We start from the raw sequence: 17,455 nt of genomic DNA, 5'->3' as shown, positions 1-17,455 counted from the left end.
GGCTCTGTGCCATCTTGTGAGTGCTGGGACCCAAGCCCAGATCTTCTGCAAGAGCAGTAAGTGCTCCTAAACACTGAGAATATAGTCTCCCCAACATTTTCCTATTGTATTGATTTTTCTATCAGATCAATATTGAACAGTAGTGATTGCAAATGTTTTTTTTTCTTAGTTTAGGGCTTCATGAGTAGAGGCATCTACATCTCAGTTGTATCCCCAGAACTCTACTTTTGAGACAAAGCCTCACTCCATGGGCATAGGCTCAACTTTTTTTTTTTTTTTTTTTTTTTTTTTTTTTTTTTTTTTTTTGGTTTTTTCAAGACAGGGTTTCTCTGGCTGGCCTCGAACTCAGAAATCCGCCTGCCTCTGCCTCCCAAGTACTGGGATTAAAGGTGTGCGCCACCACTGCCTGGCTAGGCTCAACTTCTAATCCTCTGCCCTAGCCTCCCAAGTAGCTGGGATTATAGGTTGTAGGCACTAGATATAGCCCAGATCTTAAAAATTATTTTGTATGTACAGGTGTTTAGCAAGGTGTATGGCTATGCATCTTGTGTGTACATTTTGGAGCCTCTAAACAGGAATTACAAGCCAGGCAGTAGTGGTTCCAGTACAGCCAGGGCTATACAGAGAAACCCTGTCTTCAAAACAAAACAAGAATTACAGATAAATTGTGAGCCACCACATGGGTGCTTGGAAGTAAGCTCAGGTACTCAGCCAGTGCTCCTAACTGCCAAGCCATCTCTCCTATCCCTAAAGTTTTTTATATATATATATGTATTGGGGGACGGGTTATTCAAGGCAAAAAGTGGGCCCTGGTTCCCCTGGAGCTAGTTACAAGCAGTTGTGAGCTGCCCTGTGTGGGTGCTAGGAACCAAACTTGGGTCCTCTGACAGAGAAGTAGGTGCTCCGAACCAAGATACCTCTCTAAGCCCAAGGGTTGGTTTTGAAGCTGATGTTTTCCTGCTCTCAACACTTTTAATTAAGTATATGTGTGTGTGTGCCTAAGTGCAGGTAAGTTTGAATAGTCCAGAGGTATGAGACACCATAAACCACCTGACGTATCCTACTGGTAACTGAACTTGAGTCCTTTCAAGTACTCTCTTCACCACTGAGCCACAGTGGCACTGACAAGCTTACTTGTAAGCTCAGACAGGATGGGATGATCCATGCCCAGCACAGTATAATCCTGTACTGCCACAGCTGGAGCTGTTTGGCAATATAAACAGGGCCAAGTCCTCTTGGACACATTGTAATTGGAACAAGCAAGAGAAGATTGAACACTGCCAACCTCATCATTCTTCCTTCCTAAATCTCATTTGGTGTCTCAGTTCTGTCACCTCTACAATGTCTGAAAACTAAACTCTTACCTTACAGGCCTTTTGGAAAAACTGTGCTAATGTCTATCGATCATCTGGTATCCAATAGGTGTTCCATATGATAGCCATGAACTACTTAAAAACAGTCAGGGTTAAGGATGTAGCTAAATTGTTAAGAGTGCTTGCCCAATGTGCAAGCCCTGGGCTCCATTCCCTGCACAAAACCAGATGTAACGGTGTATGCTTGGAATCCCAGCACTCAGGAGGGATAGGAGGATCAGAATTCCAGGTAGTCCTTGGATACTTAGTAAGCTAGAGGCCAAGCTGGGATATGAGACTGCCTTTAAGAAATCTGCAGTCAGCTTTGTGACACTTGCCTTTGGAGATTTTTCTTGCTATTTCTCAGGTGCATTTGTGGGTTTGTGGTTAGGAACAAAAATAGATGAAATGAAAGCTACCTCTCCCTTGTTTGTTCTCTTCCGATGGAGACTCACCAGTCCTGCCTCTGTCCCCATCCCAAGCAGGAGTTTGTGGCCCAAGGTCAGAGTCCTTCAAGGGACCTTTGAGAAATGGTCTATTGGTCCAAGTTGGCCTCAATGATACCCCTGCCTCAGCCTTCCAAGAAGCTGAGCCCACAAGCTGTGCCATTGCCCCTAGCTCCTCCTCGGAGACACAGACACACACGCACGCACACACAGGTTCCTCTATATCGCTCTGAATGCCCTGGAACTAACTCTAGATCTCTAGACCTGGCTGGCCTTGAACTCTGGGATCTGTTATCTCTACCTCCAGAATTAAAGGTGTATGCTATCACACCCAGTCCAAGGAATTTTTGTTTCCACTAGAAGGGCAGTAGTGGTATGTTCCTGTAATCCCAGGGAGGCAGGTGCAAGTAGATCTTTGGAGGCCAGCCTGGTCTACCGAGGGGATAACAGGACAGAAAAACTGTCTCAAAAAACCAAAAACTGAACAAAAGTGTTTTTCCCTCACCTTGCTAAGCATCACCTTGCTAAGTCTGCCTGAGAATGAAATCAACACAAGGAAAAGACAACCAAGAAATGAGATTTCATGTTCTCTGGTAATGCTTACAGCCAGTGAATCAACCAACCTATGCTAGCTCAAACAATAAAGTGCCTTTTTACAGCTTAGGCTAGTCTCAGAAAGTTGCTGCACGTTGCAGGATACTTGGTCACAAGGTGGAAAATCTGTTTCTTGTTCTGATGTAGCTCAGTCCTAGGATACATCTAAAGTTCCCATAGAGCTTTCTATAGGAACTAAGCAAAGACAGAGCAAGCAACCAGTTGACAGGACCCAGGAAAGGGAAAGGAGGCTGTGAGTTGAAGGGTGTTTAAAACAGCATGGAGGAGCTTTTTGCCTTCTGGGATGTTGGTGGAGTAGGAAGATCAGCTGGGTACTTTCTCTGCCTAAGTCAACAGGCTTTCACCAGAGTCTGACTCCTGGGTCTTCATTTGGTAAATTTATCTGGTAAAAAGTTTGGGATTTTGTATTGAAAACAACAGGTGCATGTGACCACAAACAAGACTCCTCCATAAGAAGGAGCCTGCTCTTTCCTTTCTCACTGCTCACCCAAGACCAGGGTCTACCTGCTTCTAGCTTCACACTACTAGCAAAGACAAACATACATTTTAATGGGGCAAGTTGGGGGAAAAAAAAAAAACCCCACAAGATCTTTGTGATAAGAATGTTTCTTCCAGGCTAGAGACTTGGCTCAGTGGTTAAGAGCACTGACTTCTGTTCAGAAGGTCCTGAGTTCAAATCCCAGCAACCACATGGTGGCTCAAAACCATCCATAATGAGATCTGATGCCCTCTTCTGGAGTGTCTGAAGACAGCTACAGTATACTTACAGATAATAAATAAATCTAAGAAAGAAAAAAAAAAGGAATGTTTCTTCCCACTCCAGTTGAGAAACATCAATAGCTGTTGTCAGCCTGCTAATATATCCTGGTAATGATGAAATTGAAAGTCTTGACAGGAATTGGTACATGCCTTTAGTCCCAACACTCAGAGGCAGAGGCAAGTGATCTCTTTAGCCCCAGGCCAGCCAGGGCTACAAGTTAGACATCAAAATACCAAGAGGAGGAGCTGACTAAGCAGCTAAGAGCACTGTCTCCAGAGGACTCACAGGACAGCTCACAACCTTGTACCTCCAGTCAGTTCTAAGGAATCTGATACCTTCTCTGTCTGCCCTGGGCACCAGGCATACAAGTGGTACATAGACATACACCAGGCATATAAGTAATGCATAGACATACATGCAGGCAAAACAGCCATACACAGCAAATAAACAGTCACCAACACAGTCTGTCTGTGGAAGATTTAGGTAAAGCCACTTTCTTGAAGATGCTTTTGTCCTGACAAGCATATACATCTATACTAATTTGTCAGGAGAAATCTAAACTAGATTTAAGGGACTGAAACCTTAAAGAACAACGGTTTGTTACCAGGCATGGTGGTGCCTACCTTTGATTCCAGCGCTCAGGAGGCAGAGGCAGGAGGATCTGAGTTCAAGGACAACCTTGTCCATTGCGAGCTCTAGCACAGGTAGGACTACACAGAGAAACACTGTCTCAAACAAAAGAACACAGCATATAAAGGGTTAATGTATGTCAGGCTATAATGGTAAGTAAAGACTTAATGAAAGCCAGGTGTAGTGGCCCACACATGTGATCCTGTGCCCACAAAGCTAAGACAAGTTGGAGACCAGCCTGAACTATAAAGTGAAACCTGTCTTAAACAAAACAAAAACCCAGTGTATAAATACATGTTTTATTTTTTAAAGAAAGATTTATTCTTATGTGTTTGAGTATTCTATCTGCATATACGTCTGCACGCAGCGAAAGGGCATCGGATCCCATCACAAACGGTTGTGATCCACCATGTGGTTGCTGGGAACTCAACTCGGGACCTCATTGCCCTTAACCGCTGAGCCATCTCTTCAGCCCTGTTTTACTAACATACACGTTCTACTTACATATGTAAACAAAAAATATGTATACATGGTGCTAGAGAGATAGCTCTTCATATAAGAGCACTGGCTGCCTTTCCAGAGGATCTGGGTTCAATTCCCAGCACCCACATGGCAGTTCACAACTGTCTTTAACTCCAAATCCAGATCAATCACACCCACAGGCACACATGCAGGCAAAACACCAATAAATAATTTTTTTAAAGTATATATATTCATACTTAAAATTTTGCTACTAAAATACTGAAAAGAATCCCATACAATTCTCCATAAGCAGCAGAGATCAGAAAAAATGGTAGAAGCGAGACTTTGCAGTATATATCTTTTTACACAGTCCTGAAATCTGAACCTATGACTGTATTAACCTTGGAAAAACTAATCCCTTTTTGATACCAGCCACCACTTCCCATCCTAGGCTAAGCCTGTGCCACCTGCAAGCCCTTCTCCAAGCCTGACGGGCAGGAGCCATTCCTGACTCATGGAGGTGAATGATGGACATGGTCACACCGTGATGCCTTTATAAGGAGGCTTTATTGTTAATTATTTACCTTAATAGTTTCAGAAAGAAGAACAGATTAGCTCAGTCCAACATGATTTGCAGTTGGCAAAATCTAGTGAAGCAAGTGTTCTGATTGCTAAGGATTTAATTTGGATGCTTTTAATACTTAGCCATCTAACACTTTGAACATAATCCAGAACTCTGCATCAGCTCCTCCTTTTCACTTTACTATCACACCTAATTCCCTTCATTATGGAATTATCTTCATTAAATATGAGTTCCAAAGGATGGGTTCCCTGGAGCATATAGCCATGAGGACAGTGCACAAAAAGAAAACTGAAAATAAAACTCTGTATGATAATTTACTAATCTAAGGAAACAAAACCTTCCAATATATTAAGAATAAATCCAGTTACAAACGCACTAGTAGGTCTGTGTGGAGGCTCTGGCGGACTAACTGAGAACAGCCAGTTATTTACAAGATACACAAGCAGGAAGGGTGCACCTAGCCCAGCAAGGGCCTCAGAAGCCAAAAGTGTTCTCTCCGCTGTAGGCCACATACAAGAATCCATCTTCGTCTTTTTCCTTCTCGTAAAGCTGTCCCATAGTTAGGCTTGAAAGAGAAAAAAAAAAAATTATTGAGAATTGAGTCCAGGTATCAAGAGGAAAAATGAGGCCTAAGCATAAGGAGCTTTGTGGTTGGTAGTTGGGAGGTAAAAATAATTCAGGTACCTGCTGTGACCTGCAATCTGCTCTATTGGAGAAAGAACACAGAGCCATGGAAAACTGAAGATGGGCTGAAGGGTGGCCTAGTGACAGCCCTAGCCTAGCAGGCACAGAGCTTTGGGCTGAATTTCTAGCAGCACAGAAAGAGGGCAGAGATTACAACAAATTAGGATCCAGGTACAGCACATGCCTAAAATCCCCGCACTCATGTTGAAGCCTGTAAGGAAGCCAACTCCTTGGAAATTGAAGGGATCATCCCCACACTGTGAAAGACCCTTGTCACAGTGAACATGTTGGATTCTTTTCTTCAGAGTATTTATTTAATATTTATAACTCAGGCTCAACGTCAAAGATACAAGTGGATCCTTACTATGAACACACTTAAGTCCCCAGAGATCTTATAGACTATGATCAGAGTTCCTTATGCACAATGCAAAGCTCCCACGGTATCTGGGAGCCAAAGAAACCTTCCCTAGGTCAGGGACATACTTCAGTGGTAGAGTGCTTGCCCAACAGGAGTGAAGGCCTAGGCTGGATCCCCATTATTTCAAAAGAATAAAATGTAATAAGACTGCTCAAGCTTCCAAAGAACCTCCAAAAATAGGATTCCTTAAACTAAACATGTGGGTGGAAAACCAGCTTGCCTTATGCTGCAAAACAGACTGCAGTAGACAGCTAAGCTAGTTCTCTGCCAGGAAACTGAGTTGTCTCAATGAGAGTAGTAACACTTACTGCAACCGCATACAAGCATTGGCCACATGACCATGCTCATGAAGTCAACCAGTACCAGCAGGAAGATGCTGACCCTAGAACAAGTTGCTGTGCTACAAGTTGTTTAAATATGGACACAGCAGAGATGTAGCTCAGCTGGTAGAGTTGAGTATACCCACATAGTATACTCTCAACTCACAACATGGGTTCAGACCAGACCCCACCCTATCCCACCCCACTCCACACTGCATAAAAAAGCCTCGGAGTGGTGGCTCAAACCTGTAATCCCAGCCCTGAGGATTGTAAATTCAAGGTCATTTGTGGCTCCATATCAAATTATAGGCCAGCCTTGCTACATAAGACCTTGTCTCCAAAACAAGCAAATACATTGCATACCAAGGGCCAATGGAGAAAACACAGAGGGATTCAGGATCTCAACTCTGAAGGAGCGATTCCTCCCTGCCTTCGTTGCTGGTTTTTGACTGTGACCAGTATGTAAAAAAGGGACACAGCACAATGATCTAGGGGGAGTTTCTGCTTTTGTCTTACACTTCCCACCCCATTTGCAAGCTTAGCATGAGTGACTATGTAGGTAGATTAATCTGGGGGATTTGGAGGCCAGCCTGGTCTACAGAATTAGTTACAGGACAGCTAGGGCTACACAGAGAAACCCTGTCTTAAAAAACAAAACAAAAAATACTAATAATAATGTGGGGGATGAATATGGATAAAAGCCTGTTGTATTCTCCAATCACAACAGCTCTTGGTATGAGGCCTTCTTTAATTTGTGAAATAACTCTCTGGATGGTCTGGAGAGATGGTTCAGCAATTAAGAGCACTTGCTGCTCTTGCAGAAGACCCAGGTTCTGTTCCCAGCACCCACATGGCAGTCCACAACCATCTATAACTCCAGTGCCAGAGAATCTGATACCCTTTTATGACCTCCATGGGCAGCAGACACACACACAGTGCACACATGTATACATTAGGGTAAAACTCTAGCGCACAAATTAAAGTCTAAAACAAACAAAAAGAGGACAAACCTCTCTGAACAGTATTGTTTAATCAAAATCCCCACAGTTAAGGGAAGAAAACCCTATCTGGCTACTTCTAAAACAGAAATCACCAGCTTTATTCAGCAACTGAAATGTGGCATTTGAACTGAGTTTTGCTAAGTGGAAAAACACAAGATTTCAAATAAAGCAAGTTTGGTTACATGTTGAAATGACAACTCGTGTAAACCAGGCTGGCCTTGAACCCTGTGATCCTCTGTCTCTGCCTGGTGCAGAGATTAAAGATGTGCACCACCACACTGGGCAAGTTTACCTATGTTCAACTTGTTGAGTATTAAAGGAGCAGCTAGAATTTTTAAAACCCACATAGATTTGCACGCCATTTCTATGGACAGCCCAGTCCTGGTGTGGAAGAAAGCTGGTTCATGAGAACACCTACTGTGTTGATTTTCAATCTAGGCTGCCTTTGGGATCTCTAGAGAGCTTTATAAGCATCTCCATGAATGAAATGAAATCAGAACTTATGAATGACGTGAGTCAAATATCCTGTGGTGGGTAGGACCCAAGTTCTTCACCCACTTCATCTGTGGTCTGGCTATCCTGGAAATTGAACTGTAACAGGTCTGGCTTTGAACTCAAATCCATCTGGCTCTGCCTCCCAAGTGCTGTAATTAAAGGTGTGCACCACCACCTAGCTAGAAAACACTTATCACTGTCTGTAGACCTGTACTGTCCCCAAGTGAATACACAGGTAGGCCTATCCCAATGACCTACCACTAGATCCTTGTACCTTTGGCAAAGATCTTCCTCAGAACAGTGTGCCTCATACAGACTAACAAACGTCCCATCAAAAAAAAAGTTCACTCAAATGAAGCAGAAGCAGGCATGTTAGTCTATGACAGGTTTTATAAACCTCAGGGCGGATGATCTTCCCTCTGAGTCAAGACCTGAGCACTTACACTGAGCTGGCTGTCAGAATGGTCAGAAGTCCTAAAGCTGAGGCAGCTCTAACATATCTGCCAGGCAAGCTACCCAGACCTGCTGGACAGTTAGATCAAGTATGCCACACTACAATTCCAAGGCTTCCTACCTAAGGTACTGAGAAGGGTATACAGAAGACACTCAAAGCCTTCAGTGCAATGCACTCTAGTGCTGCAGCATCTACAAAGCACAACACTGTGGATATGGGGGCCACGCCACCTTCTAAACTCTTGATTCTGATGAATTAAGAAACGGAAAATGTGAGGCTGGCGAGATGGCTCAGTGGTAAGAGCACTGACTGCTCTTCCAAAGGTCCTGAGTTCAAATCCCAGCAACCACATGGTGGCTAACAACCACCCATAATGAGATCTGATGCCCTCTTCTGGTGTATCTAAAGACAGCTACAGTGCACTTATGTATAATAAGAAATCTTTTAAAAAAAGGAAATGGAAAATGCTGGTGGCAAATGCAAACCAAGGACCCAATCTATGGTGAAATGTCTCAAACACTAAGTAAAACGAATCCCAGTTATTCCCCAAAGGCTGCTCCCTGCCTCCACTCAAGTCACAAAGATGCAGGCAATGCTGTTTCTTCAGTGGAGGAACTGACCAATAGTAAAAAGCCACGTCTCAGTAAGAACCAGGTCAGGACTAGCTATGGCATTAGCTTTTAGCTTCTCAATAGTCCTGTGAACTGAGGAAAGCTGACCTAGGGCTCATGTGAGCACCCTCTCATAGTGGAATTGCCTTCAACTCTCAACCAAAGACAGACCATGGAGATACTGAGTCATAAATAGGCTGGAGTGATGACCACCTGGCCAGCCATCTGCCATGCAGCTCATGTGTTATGCTGTCTTTCAACAAAGCAGGACAGTGGGACGAGGAAGGAATCAGTGACCACTATCACAGTAAACCTTGAAAGGCACTGCTTGTGAAGTGAAAGTGTAACGGGATCCAAACCAAAATACACAGAACTGACTACTCCTTGTCAGATGTTTCTCTGACAATCTTCTGCCACTCCCAAAACACACCTTTCTTTTCTTTTAAAACAACTGTTTTTGCCGGGCAGTGGTGGTGCATGCCTTTAATCCCAGCACTTGGGAGGCAGAGGCTGAGTTTGAGGCCAGCCTGGTCTACAGAGTGAGTTCCAGAACAGCCAAAACCCTGTCTAGAAAAAAACAAAAAACAAAACAAACAAACAAAAAAACTGTTGTGTGTATGTACAGGTCAGGACAGTCTGTATGATTCACTTCTCCCCTTGTACAATGTAAGTTCCAGAGATCAAACTCAGCTTGCCATCAAGCTTGGAGGCAAGCACCTCTACCTGCTGAGGTACCTTCACCAGACCAATAGCCATTTCTGAGAGAAGTGTTTACCCAGAAATGATCACACAATTGTTAAGTTTATAACACACCCATTTTTATTTTTTGTTGTCTTATTATTTTTGAGACAGTCTCTATGTAACTCTGCCAGTCCTGGAATTCACTATGTAGACCAAACTGGCCTTGAACTCAGAGCTCTGCCTCCCTGTCTTCTGCACTGGGATTAAAGATGTGCACCACAACACTCAGCTTCCTGTTTCTACTTTAAACTGCTCTAAACAAAGAGCAAAGACTATTAGCAGACCTGGGTTTCCCCTCTACTACCACGACTGGGAAACTTGTAGACCAATGTCTTTCTCAGTTCTGTCTGCACATAGGCATAGTTAGTTCCTCTTCTGTGCTGAGGCAGATTCTGGAAATACTTAGGAGAGAATTCAACTTTCTGATACTACATAAAACAGGCAGTTGAGGCACGGCCTGGTGGTGCATGCCTTTAATTTTAGTACAGGAGGCAGAGGCAGGCACACTTCTGAGTTTGAGGCCAGCCTGGTTTACATGTTGAGTTCAAGGACCACTAAGAGGTATGTAGAGTCCCAAAAACAGGAGAGAAAGAAAAGGCAGCTGAGATCCCACTTTTTTAAAAAACAAAAACAGGAACTTGAAAAACAAAGGCAAACCTCTTACTAGTTTGCCTCTGCATATGTACAGCATCTGAATTTAATACTAGGATACTGGATACTACCCCTCCACTCTCCATGCTTAGCCCAGGGCTCAGCTCTACCCATAACCAGTGCACTCTAGTCAATCACCGCTGCTCCTCTGCAGTCTGTCAATCATAGCAGGAAGGACCAGGGCTCCAGAGTGCCTGGATTCCTTCTCTCTCTGCTCATCTCCCCAGCCACTGTGCAAGCTGCAAGCACAGCATGAAGGTTTAAGGAGGCTCCAGGCTTCCCTAAGGACACTAGCTGACTTTGAGGAGATGGTGAAGCTGAGTCACTACCAGCTTTAGGCAAGGGACCCCACTGTAGTTTCCTTTGGGCTCCGAAGGATGCTGACATTTACATGGGTCTGAAATGCCACATGCCTCTTTTGTTTATACTCCAATTTGGGTTTGGGATTTGATTTTTGGTGGAGGTCTCACTGTATCCTCCAGGGTGGTTTCCTCCTGCCTTAGACTTCTGAGAACTAGAACTACAAGTGTCTATTACCCCAAACTTGGCTAACAAATACATTTTGTTTTGTTTTTTCCAAAACAGGATTTCTCTGTGTAGCCTTAGCTGTCCTAAAATTCAGCAGGCTGGCCTTGAACTCAAGAGATTCACCAACCTGTGCTTCCAAGTACCTGGATTAAAGGCATGCAGTCAGCACTGCCCTGGCTCTAAAACCTTTTTTGTTTTGTTTTGTTTTAATTTTTTTAAGATTTATTTATTATTATATGTAAGTACACTGTAGCTGTCTTCAGACACACCAGAAAAGGGCATCAGATCCCATTACAGATGGTTATAAGCTACCATATGGTTGCTGGGAATTGAACTCGGGACCCTCGGAAAGTAGTCAGTGCTCTTAACCCCTGAGCCATCTGTCCAGCCATCTCTCTCTTTCCCTTTTTGTTTGTTTAAAACAGGTACTTTCTACATAGCCCTGGCTATCCTGGAATTCACAGCATAGACTAGGCTGTCTGGAACTTACAGAGATCCACCTGCATGCACCATGACACCCCAGCAACAAATGTTTTTTAAAACTCCCAAATAAATACAGATTGGCCTATAGGGCAAGAAGTCAGTAACTGAGACTTTAAGTACTAAGGACTTTGGTGTTCTCTCCTGAAGAACCAGAATTTGGTTTCTGGGGTTCTGATCACTCAGTCCTTCAGGCAAATGTAACCTGCTTTAGGGTAGACCCAGCAGAACAGAAAGGCAAACAAGAGAAAATAAAAATGCTCTCATCTGAGCTGGGCAGTGGTGGCGCACGCCTTTAGTCCCAGCACTCAGCAGGTAGAAGCAGGCAGATTTCTGAGTTCCAGGCCAGCCTGCTCTACAGAGTGAGTTCCAGGACAGCCAGGGCTACATAGAGAAACCCTGTCTCAGGGAAAAAAAAAAAAAAAAAACACAACAACAAAAAATGGTCTCATGTGGTTTTCTAGAAAGAGCCTGGAGTAAAAATGGATCTGATGCAGCCTCTGTTGCTCCAAGAACCACTTCACTTCCAATCAATTTATACTTCATGGACAACAGGGAAAAATGTGTGATGAGACATAAGCCATTCCAATCACTAGAAGCTATAGGTCCATTAGAGAAAGCTTAATTTCTTCAGAAGCCCCTTCCATTCCTTCTACAAGTACCAGGGGGCTGAGTACATGACTCTGTAGAACACTTGCTTGGCAAGACAAAGCCCTGAACTGGATCCCTGCTGCTGACCACTGTGCCAGAGGACAGGCCTTAAGGACACTAAGCCAGCGCCATTGCTGCTAGTTCCCTACTTCCTCTGCAGAGGTAGGAAAGCAGAATCACCAAGGTGCTGTGCAAGGTCTAGAAACTATAAAGGAGTTACTTCCCCTTTTACGGTGAGTGGAGCAGAATGACCCAGAAGATGCCCCAGCTTCCTCCTGGTAAAGTGCACAACCATCAACACACTACTCAAGAGCCTCTGAATGAAGGCTGAGAGGGGCCAAGGGATGACAAGACCCCCCAGAGCTATTGCTAACAGCCAAGGAGCACCCAGTGGCTCCAGCTCTGAGATTCCTTAGGCCAAGTATTTATTGTCTTTACTGAAGCTTCTTCTATTCGCCTGTCCTTCATCTCTACTACCACCGGGCAGTGGTGGTGCACACCTTTAATCCTAGATTAAATCTAGGATTAAAGGTGTGCACTTGGGGGGCAGAGGCAGGTGGTTTTCTGAGTTCAAGGCCAGCCTGGTCTACAGAGTGAGTTCCAGGACAGCCAAGGCTATACAAAGAAACCCTGTCTCAAAAAAAAAAAAAAAAAAAAAAGAGAGAGAAAGAAATTGTACCAAGACAATAGCCAGTCTTTCACCTTCGATAATGTATACAATTTGACTTAGGTCTCTTTGGGGACTTTTTCTTTCCCTTTTTTTTCTTTTATTTTTTTATTTTTTATTTTTTGAGACAGGGTGATTGTATAGCCCAGGGTATTCTTTAATTCCCAATCCTCTTGCCTCTTGCTTCAAACTAAGAGCTATGCGTGTGCGTGTGTGTCCCCACACCTGGCATCTTTTCTAGTTTTCAGTGAATCGTGTTTCAACAAACTAGGCTAGCCCCAAAACCTAGGTTAGGTCACTAAAATAAGGAATTAACACTGAGGAGACACATGAGGGCTGAAATCTGACTCAGGGTTTTAAAATGCCCAATCATTAATGGAAGAGGTGTAACCAAGTTTCAACCAAACTAGTCTATTTTCCTTTCTACAGGGGAGCTAAACCCAGGCTGTGAGCTACACCAGAACTACAGACTGTAATAGCCCCTGCCCAAGTTCTGATCCCTGGCAGAGGTAAAGGGGACCAGTTTACATGAATCAATAGATGGAACCCTTACTGCAGACCTCAGTGCTGCCTATGGCTTAAGCCCAAGAAAGCTGTGAAGGATTTCTGAGTAATTTGTTAGGGCATGGGGTTTGCACATGTGTATGTGGAGGGCAGAGGCCAACAGTGGGTATCTTAGTCAACTTTTGGGAGGCTAGAATTGGTGCATGTTAAAGTCCAGATCTGGGGTCTGGGGAGATGACTCAGTAAAGTACTCTCCGTGTGAGCATGGGGACCTGCATTTAGATCAGTAAACTCAAAGTTCAGTGAGAGACCCTGGCTCCAAACATATGCTAGAAGGCTAAGTAAAAGCTCTAGTCAGCAAGCCCTACAACCTGAGAGCTAATGTGAAAGCAGAGAACTCCAGATGTTGTCCTCTGACCTTTACACATACAGGAACACATACTCATATACATCAAATAACTCCTAATATTCTCTTAAAACAGCCTGCACATACTTTTTGGGTCTAGTGCCTTTCCCTAAAGCTACTGATACACAAATTAAGAGTTGGGTATGGTAGCACATGACTCTATTTCCAGGGAAGCAGATAGGTAGCTCCCAGAGTTCAAGGTCAGTCTGGTCTAAAAAGTGAGTTCAAGGATAGCCAGGGCTACACAGAGAATCGGTTTTGAAAAACCAAAAGAGAGAAAGAGAGGGAGGGAGGAAGGGAAGAGAAAGGAGTTGTAGTCGGAACACCTCCCGAGGTTTGAGTTTATAAGCAGCAAATGGATTTCTAAGCCACAGGCCCATCTATCTAGTAAACACTTCTTACCTGGACTGTGGGACTGTCTTGTCCACAAACAGGAAGATGGCCTTCTCAGAAGGAAGCTGGATCCTTTTCCTGATGATCCACATAAACTGAGCCACAGTGATGTCAGATGGGACCAAGTACTTCCTCTTGTCAATGTCAACAATCTGAGAGCCAGAGACTTTTTCCACGATTACCTGGGAAAATCAAGACAGGTCAGAAGCTCATGCTGTCCATCAGCAGAGTAACTCTTGCCCGAGACCCACAAAGGCTAGTGCCTGGTTTCCAGCACTGTGAACAGATGCGAGGGGAGCAACGGGGAAGGAGAGGGAGCTCCAGCACACCCTCGGGGCTGGACTGCTTGGACCTCACAGTCTGATGAGCATAGCTTGGATAAGGAAGTGTGTGGGAAACGGCACAGGTGAGTAAATAAATATACCCACAGCTTATGCCACACTCTGGAGGTCCAGAACTGACTGATGTCATTGTATCCCTCATCTCTGATATCAGCATTTGTAAGAGAAACACAGCTACAAAGCTTTCTAACTTTTTCTCTAACAGGGTTTCTCTGAGTAGTCCCAGATGACCTGGAACTTACTCTGCAGACCAGGCTGTCCCCAAATTCAGAAATCAGCCTGCCTCTGCCACCTGAATGTTGGGACTTAAGGCACATACCACCTCACTGCACTCGTAGCTTTCTAAAATTTTATCTAGGCAGATGAAGACTGATCTGGCTAGGGTTTCATCTGTAGTCTTTTTTTTTCCCCTCTGTATAGCCCTGAGCTGTCCTGGAACTCACTCTGTAGACCAGGCTGGCCTCAAACTCAGAAATCCACCCCTCTCTGCCTCTCAAGTGCTGGGATTAAAGGCGTGCACCACCACCGCCTGGCTCATCTGTAGTCTCTTAGTCCACAGATCCACACTACTAGAGCATTCAAATCCCACACAACACTGGAAAGAACGGATGAACTAAGGGCAACGCTCTACAATTGCAGCCACCCAAGAGCCAGAGATTTTCATTTGGCCTGTTGCTTCTCTCTGAACAGCTAACATCTGCCCTCCTACTTCTCAAAGGAACTATTTACAAGCAAAGAGGTACAATAATAAAGATACTATGTCCTCCAAAAAAAAAATCAATAATGATATCAGAAACCATCTCCCCAACTAGGGCAGAAAGCAGAAATGAAGCAACACACTTATTGATTAGAGGCAAAACGACAGAATTTCAGATTAGTCAAGCAAAGATGGCAGAATCAGGGTAATGAGAAACTAAAAGTTAACAGTTCCAAAGTTAAAGATGACTATCCTGAGATCATGCTACCATATCCAACCCCAAATGACAGTCTCACTCCACCATCATTCCCCAAAGTGGCAGTGACCTGTTGCCCTGTCCTAGAACACGGTTCCTTACATAATTGGCGAGGGAGCCTAGAGGCTGCAAGCGGCTTGCTGCCCTAGATCGGAAGATTCAGCACTGGTGCCCCTGAACAGCACCAGCCCCTGAAGCCCCAAGCTTGGGCCGGCGGAAGCCTAGGCTGTCCGGTCTCCGGCTACACCTGGAGACCTTAAGTTCTCAACTGTTGCGCGGCCTAGCGCGCCCGACCGACACCTCTTCAAGACGCTAAGGGTGACAGTGGGGTGAGGGGGCGGAGAGTCCACACTCACCGGAACCCGGTCCGGGTACTTCGCTCTGATCTTCGCGGATTCCACGCATCTATGTTCTGGGAAAGAAGTAAACTAGGCTGACATTCGCACCTGCCGGCCGACCGGCCGGCCCCCGCTGCCGGAACCCCATCCTCCCTGTCCGCCCTTCGCCGCCCGCAACCTGCGTGTGTACGCCCCGAGTCCTAGCCCCCGAGTTCCTTGCTGCAGATCCCCTCAGGAACTCCCAGCGAGATCCGCGGAGGGCGACACGGGTCCGTGGGAGGCGCCAGGCTGCCGGGGCCTTGGCGACCCAGCGGGCCCCGGAGGGCGGCGGGAGTGGGGGAGGGGCCGCAATCCGGGGCCCGTCCAGGGCAACCACGCTTACCCAGCGAGTGGTCCTCCTTAAACATCCACTTCATGGCGACGGGAAGCGACGGAGCCGGCTCTTTGAGCCGTGGACTTCGGCGAAGCGACCACAACAACAACGGAGGCGGCGGCGGCGGCAGCGACGACTACTCGGCAGGCGGGACTTCCGGCTGCCGGAGCCTAGCAACCGCCCGGGGCGGGGCTTCCGGCGGGCCTGGTAAATGCCTCAGTGGACTGCGATTACGTGAGAGGGCGGGACCTAAAAGGAGACCTAGGAGCTCTCCTGGGAAGGGAGACTGACGTAGGTGGCTGGGGAGTCTGTAAGAGAGACTGGGGACTTGAAGAATTAGAGACTGGAATGAAGTTTCAGGATTGTGCGTGACAGGCGGGTTATGGCTCATAGCTTGGAACGCTTATAAAGGGCTCTGGTAGGGAAGCCTGGGGCTTTGGGGAGAAATGACTATTAATTTTTGGCTGAGTGACAAGGCGGGAGCTCAGCTTGGAGAGATAACCAGTACGTTGTGTGGCAATGAGTACTGGTGACCACCTAGATAGAGGTCTAGGAGTTGTGTCACCTAAAATCTGATTTAAATAAATCTCATTTCCCACTCACGAGTACATATTTTAAACATTCATAAACATCTATGAACAAGTATCACAGATATGCATTTAGTCAACGGAATATCCTCGATCACAGAGACTCTTTATCAGAAACGGTCAGAGGCCAGAGGCGAAGTGAGACCGTCAGGGAGGATTCCGGAGAGATGGTCACGAGACACCCTAGGGGAAGGAGCCGGCAGTGGGAGTGGCTCAGTACTCACCGGGAGAGCTGTGGGTGTCATCTGCCCTAGGCATAAACCTTAAGGTTTACCCTCAGGGAAGTCGTAGCTGAGTAATCCGGGAAGTCTTCTCTGGGTCACCATCTGTTTATGCACTGGTGAACACAGAACATGAATATGCAGTTAATCAGGCACCTGACCACGTGTTTATGATCCGCCGCATCTGTAGAGCCTGTGTTTGAACCTTGTCATCCTACAGTTGAAATTCCTGACAGATGCTGTAGCTATAGCTTCATTCTGAAAGCATTTTGTTATTTTCAACTGGGGAAGGGGAGAGACTTGGGTCTCAGCAGGTAAAAGCACTTGGTGCTCAGCCGGCCAGACTGAGTTCAATCCCGAGGACCCAAGGGACAGAGGAGAACCTATTTACGAAAGTTATCTTCTGGCCTCAAGACATGCACTTTGGCCTCCACACAGAGACACACCCAGATGCATGCAAGATAATGAAAATCTTACCAAAAAAAAAAAAAAACGTAATTTAAAGAACTTTAAACACTGTGTGTCTGAGCAACAAGGTGTTTGTCTTCTATGAAATGAAAAATCCTTTGAGTGTTATGTTGCAAACATAACAGAATGCTGTTCTGGAAACTGGGAGAAATCCATGAGCAAAACAGACAACACCCTCCGGGCAGTGGTGGCGCACGCCTTTAATCCCAGCACTTGGGAGGCAAAGGCAGGGGGATTTCTGAGTTCAAGGCTAGCCTGGTCTACAGAGTGAAAAACCAAAAAAAAGGAGAAAAAAGTAAGCAGAGCTTTTAAGAAGATCTGT

The 17,455-nt window shown here is 45.4% G+C and overlaps 1 protein-coding gene across 1 annotated transcript; it reads right to left on the bottom strand.

The window, feature by feature from the left end:
- Positions 1 to 4,813: 4,813 nt before the first annotated feature.
- Positions 4,814 to 16,030, bottom strand: Gabarapl2 (GABA type A receptor associated protein like 2). Its single transcript, XM_031341486.1, has 4 exons — positions 15,867 to 16,030; positions 15,503 to 15,558; positions 13,862 to 14,034; positions 4,814 to 5,413 (listed from the first exon to the last, which is right to left on the bottom strand). Exons 1-4 carry the CDS (start codon positions 15,898 to 15,900, stop codon positions 5,323 to 5,325), a joined length of 354 nt encoding a protein of 117 aa, XP_031197346.1. The 5' UTR covers positions 15,901 to 16,030; the 3' UTR covers positions 4,814 to 5,322.
- Positions 16,031 to 17,455: the final 1,425 nt, after the last annotated feature.

The sequence above is a fragment of the Mastomys coucha genome, unplaced genomic scaffold (assembly GCF_008632895.1).
Source record: "Mastomys coucha isolate ucsf_1 unplaced genomic scaffold, UCSF_Mcou_1 pScaffold22, whole genome shotgun sequence".
NCBI lineage: Eukaryota > Metazoa > Chordata > Mammalia > Rodentia > Muridae > Mastomys > Mastomys coucha.
The sequence above is the reverse complement of the archived record's forward strand: the minus strand, read 5'-3'. Positions and strand labels throughout refer to the sequence as shown.

Coding starts and splice junctions, on each gene's coding strand:
- Gabarapl2 (XM_031341486.1), bottom strand. CDS start 15,900: ATGAAGTGGATGTTTAAGGAGGACCACTCGCTGG. Junction 15,559..15,866: donor TAAGGAGGACCACTCGCTGG/GTAAGCGTGGTT, acceptor CTTCTTTCCCAG/AACATAGATGCGTGGAATCC. Junction 5,414..13,861: donor AAGACAGTCCCACAGTCCAG/GTAAGAAGTGTT, acceptor TTCTCTTTCAAG/CCTAACTATGGGACAGCTTT.